The following is a 6655-nucleotide window of genomic DNA, read 5'->3' as shown; positions in this document are numbered from 1 at the left end:
GAAAGGACCTTTCCAGGTAGCTGACAAAATGAAGCCTTTGTATTTTTCAATCAATCATACCTAATACTGACGTTGTGGTGGGTACCAGACTCTTGTACGAGAGTGCTGCCTCACTCAGAGGACCATTAAAGACTTTCCTTTCTGCTCCATGTAGCTGAATGTGTTACGACACATCCTTTCTCTCCCCCCCAATCTTCCGAGAGATTTTTCCAAAATGAAGAAATTTAATTTTCGCAAAGTTTTGGATGGTTTAACTGCCTCATCCCCCGGAGGAAGCAGTGGTGGTGGCAGTGGTGGTGGAAGCGGGGCTGGTGGAGGCTCCATGCACCCAGGAGGGACTGCAGGAGCTGCAGGGACACCCAGAGATGAGATCCAGGAGACGCTCACTTCAGATTATTTCCAGATTTGTAAGGTAAGGGCTGTAATTTGTTCTATTTTTCTTTTACTATGGAAATAAGGAAAGCTGTGTGGTGTGTGGGGGCAGTAATATGATGCCAATAAGCCTTTTACTTGAGAACTGCAGTGGTTGTATAAGGACTTCGGGATGAAAAGGCAGAGGTCTCGTTGATGCTTTTTTTCCTTCCTGCTGCAGAGTTGGGGTGGTCAGTAAATTAATAACAGTCTTGATTTCAGCATTCAGGGCCAAATCCTGAGTCTGTGCTTGGACCCCAAACTAGTAAGTAGATTGTGGGCAGGAAAGCAAATCAATTGGTGCTAGTACAGATAACATTTACAAGTCATTAGAGATTCAAAATTGTGTACAGCTGCTTCCCCTCCTCACTCTTCTCATTCTCTTGTCCTTCTTAAGGAAAAGGCACCAACTAGAAATAAAACTTGAAATAAAAAACAACGCAGTGATTACTGAATGTGCACCTCAATGATTTGTGAGGGACTGGATATAGGTTCAGGGTGGGTTTTTTTAGCGTTAGTACTGAAGATTATATGACAACAAACTTAGTGGGGCAGCATAAATATCAGAAGTTGCCAAATCTGTTTGGCATTGGGTTTTATGTACTGCTTAGGTCCTTAAGTGGGAATTTTCTTTGAGTAGAAAACATAATATCCCTGTGTATTCTATGTTCTGTGTCACTTTTCTGCAACAAAGTTTTCACTGGTGTTCCTTAATTGCACAAGTAAAATCAGCACAAACTATTTGGTACTTCTGACCCACTCTGGAATATGAAAATTACACTTTTGGAATGATGATCAAAAACGAAAGGAGAGATTATATTACAGTCCTCTGCTGTGATATTTAACTTTGATGTTATTCAGTAGACTTTACTAGAAGTTTTGTTTGCTTATTTGTTTTGCTTAAAAGGTTCAAATGCAGAATTTGTGACTAGTGCAGTTTACCTTACTGAGGGTAAATGAGCTTCACTTATTCAGTATACTTTCCTTTTATTAGCTAGGAAATAGCTAATAAAATTAGCTATTAGCTAGATACCAATTGGTTTCAAATTTAGGTTATGGCAAACTCGAGTGCATTCTCATTTCTTTTTGTGTTTTGGGGAGAAGGAAGAAATATAAACAATAAGACAAGCCCGTAAGATTGTGTGCAGATCTGATCCTTGTGAAACACAGCTTCTCTCATCTTGGATATCATGATTTCAGTTCTGTTTGATTTCCAGCTATAGCTGGTGTCAAAACTCTTGCAGAGTTCAGGGGAAGAAGGGTGAGCCACTATGACTTAACAGTTGGAGACCTTTGAAATAGGTTCTACATAATTCTAATTTCTGAAGGTTTTATACTTCTTTGCCATCCTGAACCAAAACAGGTTCAGGCCTTCTAAGTCAAATTATTCAGTAGTTTAATAGAGTGTCAGTGATCAGTGCATTAGAGTCATATCTGTTTCCCAGGGTTGAATTTGACTCCTTTTGCTTCTGTTCACAGTAATTTAGCATTTTGTGAGACTCCAGGTATTCAGTACAGCAATTTCTCATTGTTGCCACTTCAGTGAAAATTCAATAAAACAATAATGCAGATAATTAAGACACATTAAAATATCCTTATAAGGTCTGACATTCTGGGACTTTTAAGTAAGGCTGAAAACATAGTTTTCTGCATTCAAGTCATTTGATAGGGCCAAAGGTCTGTATTTAACATGATGTTTTTTGGTTTGTATGATATATTTGCAAAAATAGGTAATGTAAGATTAAAAGAAATTAGTTTTCTGCCTAATCTGCTAGATTCACTTGGAAATGGATCTGGTAGATCTACTTGGTGTATAGGTATATGTCATTTTTGAGAAGATTTCAGTGGGCAGTATTTGTTTGTCTTAGCTCTCAGGTTAAAATGTTCTCAGCAAAGTAAGTATTTGCATATAGGAAGGCTTTTGATTGCTTGCAGCAGCACTTGCTTATGAATGCATGGCACTGCAGAAGTCTACTCTATAGTATGCAAACCACCAGCTTCCTTTTTTTCAAGGTACAAGAGTATGCTAAAAGCAAACTTCCAAAATACTTGGTGATTATGTGCTCATAAAATACTGCAATGTTTATTCAACAGGCCCTTCTAAATCAGCTGTACTGCAGTTTAATAATGTTTCAAGCATGTTTGAGTGAACCAGCAAAGCCCTACAGGCCCCCATCCTGCATTATGTACTATGCAAGTGTACTAAAGGCAGTGGGACTTGACGCAGGCGCAGCTTTCATCCTGCGTGCTTCAGGGTGCAGGATCCAAGCCAGAATTCATACCTCATTCAATTTGAATTAAATCAAAAATACAGCAAGGCACATACAATCCAAGCATTGCCTTCCCTGAGCTTTTGTTGTGTAGAATGTCTGGTGTTTTGATTGTGTATTTTCATGTTAAGTTACATAAGTTATATAGGCTGCATATTTCAGGATCCATGATCTGTGATCCTGCTGCACACAGAACTGAGTAAAGCTAATGGCAGTTTTGGTTTGTTATGATCTGCAGGATCAAGGCAGATGGGCTCGCAGTCTAAGTAGCACCTCAAACTTGTTTTTCTTTCTTTGCTGATTATAAAATCTTTATTTAAATATGAAACACAAAAGCTGACTCATACTTGAGAATTAAAGAGCATTACCCTGCAGTTTGTATTTAAATAAATGGCCTTTCTGAAGTTTCTGGGAGGTCTGCTTGGCTAAAATCACAGATCCAGCCCTCTTCCAAAACTCTTTCTATTGGTAACGCACCTGATTTCATTAGTAACACATCTGAAAGCTGTCTCTCTGTTTTGTGATGTTTTTAGAATGCTTATTATCACAGTGTCTTTCTGAGATACAGGTTCAGAACTTAATAAAAGTAAACTGAATATCTCATTTTACACTGAGATGTATACAATAACTTACTTTGGGCATTTATATTTCAATCATTCATCTTCTGTATTGAAAGTAAAAAAATGAAATATTGTTGAAATTATTACATATGAGCGAACTGGCCTCTTTTAAGCATGATAAATTTCAAGGTTGGTAACTGTACTAAGGAATCAGTGGCACCCTTTCAAAGTATTCACGTAATGTCAAATTTGGTCAAAATTGTATTTTGTGATAACAGGAAGCTGAGGTATAGATTCTTATTTCTAGGGCTGGGATTTGAGTATCAAAGTGGAAATCATGAAAGTATTGATTATAGTTCACATTAAGTTCAACATGTCAGATAGGAGCATCATGCCAAAAACTAGGCATGATCCAGTAGAATATGTTAGTGAAGCATATGTTAATTTTAACAAGGATAGATCTAGTTTCCTCGGGTTTGCTCCTTTATATTTTCCCACTGTATATATGTTGGCAATGATTTTTTTAGGTTCACCTGTGTTTGTCCATAGCATTTGGAAACTAAAATACAGCACTGGGGAGAGATCTGCTATTAATATAGGAAGTGGGAAGATCACAATTAGGATGTTGTAAATTATTTGAATAGAACTTCAAACAGAAAGAAGATAAAAGGTGAAAGCAGTGTTCTTATTACTTTTGCAGAAGCTTCATTGTTAGGGGATGGTGCAGTTGGGAAAAACTGAGTAAGAATGAAGATGTACATTTTTTAAAAAGAAAGTGCATATTTTTCATGAAAATAAGTCTCCCACAGAAAACTCTTTGAGCTTTTCTTGAAGAACAATCATGGGGATTTAATTTGCAGAGCATGTTAATAACTGTGCAGAAAGTGCTTGAAATCAAGACCTCAGTTTAGAGCACAGTAACAGTTGCACTTTAGTAGATGTACCGTTAATGTAGAATGTTTTCTTCACCAACCTGATACCCTAGAAAAGGTATAAGAACAGCTGAACTTATCTTCCCACAGAGTTATTCCCCAAAAGCTGATTGTTATAGACTGCCTTTAAACCCTGAAGCACAAGATTTGCGTTCTGTCCAAAACTGGTCTTTAGTGTCAATTACTGAATAATCTTGTAATAAACATCCCTTTGAATCTTGCTGTATCATTCACATTGGTAGTATTGTCACAGTTTCAGTAGGCACATTACTGAATCTTTGTACAAAATCCATGCAGGCCAGAATAGTGCTAGGTTTTTGTTGAAACTGGTATGGAAGCTCATAGCCCATTGCAACTGTGCTTTCCTAACCCTCCTTATCTCTGACAAAAGAAGACCCTCAGTAGCCAATTTAAGTAACTTAAGTAGGCCTGCATGGATGAACAAGCAAGTTGTGGCTGCCTAGTCCTTGGCAGTGTTTAAGGCCAGTGTTCAAGGGCTTGGAGCAACTTGCTCTAGTGGAAGGTACCCTTGCTTATGGGAGGGGGTTGGAACTGGATAAGCTTTAAGGTCCCTTGCAGCCTGAACCATTCTATGATTCTATCTGGATTTCCTGTAAGGTGGTCTTAAATTTTAATTCCCACTGTTTATAGATGGTAATACTGTGTTTTGTTGACCAGTGAAGATGAACATTTCGTCACTTGTAGTTGACAACAGTCAAGGAGGTACTTTAACTGCAGATGCAACATGACATTATAGTTCAATGATAATGGAGAGAAGATGAATTTTGGAATGACAGTTTAAGAACAATTCCATAATAACACATAGTTCTATGTTTTGCTATGAATAATAATAATTCTTTGTTATAAACTATACATAGTGTTTTAGTTGGCTTGAGTTGTTTAGTTGATCTGCGTTGCTTCCTTAATAAGGGTATTCAGGGGAAAGAGAAGTGTGTGAAGTGCCACATTTCAGAGAAAACCCATATTAAAAAGAGTATTAACCCTTACTTGCAAGTGCTCAGAGTTCATTTAATGGTAAATGAACATAGTTACTTTAATGGTAAATAAGATAATTTCAGAAGGATTTTTCCTATATACTGCAGTTCAGATCCAATGCTAGGTGCAAACCCCTATTCTGTTTAAAACTAGAGAGGCATAAATGACACTTCTGTAATTAGATGATAGTAATTTTATGAAATGTGTGATAAGCATAACATACTTTTCTTTTTTAAATGTTTGCATTAATTACAACCCAGACTCTTTAGTGCTGAAGAGCACAACACATTAAAAGCTTCTTTAAGAACTTAGAAGATTTGAAGCAACCTATAGTAGTATAAGTGGACTCATTTGTTCTGTTTTTTTGCGAATACTTATCTTTTTGCATCACTATGCTCATTAATCAAATATTAATCCTAAATGCATTAACGTAGACACGTCATGGCCAACACATGCAATTACAGCTTCAAAACAATTTTAAGACTTTTAAGGTTGCAAAACAAGGCACTCAGAACTTCCAGATTTCTTAAGTTTGTTTGTGCATACAACCTTTAATTACATGATCAATATTTCTTCTATAGGTCTAATTGAGTAAAATGAATAGTGTTTTTTGCTCAGTGGAAAGCACTTCAGTATTTCTTGCATAATGAGAACTCAGAGCATGCCTGAATATAAGTTCCTCATAGACTTTTGTAACAGAAGTGCTCACCACTGTAGTTTTACAAGCTTTATGAACATTAGTGAATTGACCTTCATAATATTTTTGTGAGATGGAGGTATTATTGTTCCTGCAGTATAGATGAAAATCCCAAATGCTAGATTGTTTAGTGCCCACTGTTTTGAGCTTCAGCTGAACCTGATTTGAATCAGATTTGTTTAATTTTTAGGATATTTAATGTTTTTATACCACTTATGTCTTCCCATTATGCCTCCCATTGTTTTCACATTTTGTTGCAAGAATTGTTGCAAGAATAGACAGTCTTTGGGCTTGTTAGTCACATCTCAATTTATGTGTCCACCTTGGAATGGTTCTGAATTTCCTTCCTGTCTCAAATAACTACAGATGGAATTCTGGCTCCGTCCTGGACCTGTGAATTGTACTGAAGATGTCTGAATATCATCAACCTCAATTATCCCAAATTGGTCAATCACAGAATGGAAACATGATTAGCAGCCACATGTTAAAAGCTTAATTCATGGTCCTTGGCTTGCTCATTTACAAAACTAAATGATAAGAGCATTGATAGAGAATTGCAGAGAGGAAATTCTATCTGAATTGTACCTTTCACCTTCCTGGTTTGTGCCAACTACACAGATTTGGCAGACAACAGTTCTTCGATGGATCACTTTTGGTTTGTCCGTGCAACAGACTAGACTGTACTATGCATGGAGTGAGGCAGAAGTTCTATGGCAGAAAAAGAGAATTTGATTCCTATAAGAGGGAAAGAAATTCAAGTTGCATAGATTATCTTAGTGCATGTTCTAA

At 36.9% G+C, this 6655-nt stretch overlaps 1 protein-coding gene across 2 annotated transcripts in view; it reads left to right on the top strand.

Annotated features, from left to right (window-relative positions):
• The first annotated feature begins 214 nt into the window (after positions 1-214).
• The window catches only part of STXBP5L (syntaxin binding protein 5L), a 184872-nt gene continuing 178431 nt past the window's right edge, over positions 215-6655 (top strand). For both annotated transcript variants that reach the window (XM_013127458.3, XM_005143026.3), the window contains exon 1: positions 215-412. In XM_013127458.3, the coding sequence (XP_012982912.2) occupies positions 215-412 (198 nt within the window). The remainder of the gene's footprint in view (positions 413-6655) is intronic.

Source organism: Melopsittacus undulatus, chromosome 2, assembly GCF_012275295.1.
Source record: "Melopsittacus undulatus isolate bMelUnd1 chromosome 2, bMelUnd1.mat.Z, whole genome shotgun sequence".
Lineage (NCBI taxonomy): Eukaryota > Metazoa > Chordata > Aves > Psittaciformes > Psittaculidae > Melopsittacus > Melopsittacus undulatus.
Note: the sequence above shows the minus strand (reverse complement) of the source record. Positions and strands in the feature narration are given on the sequence as shown.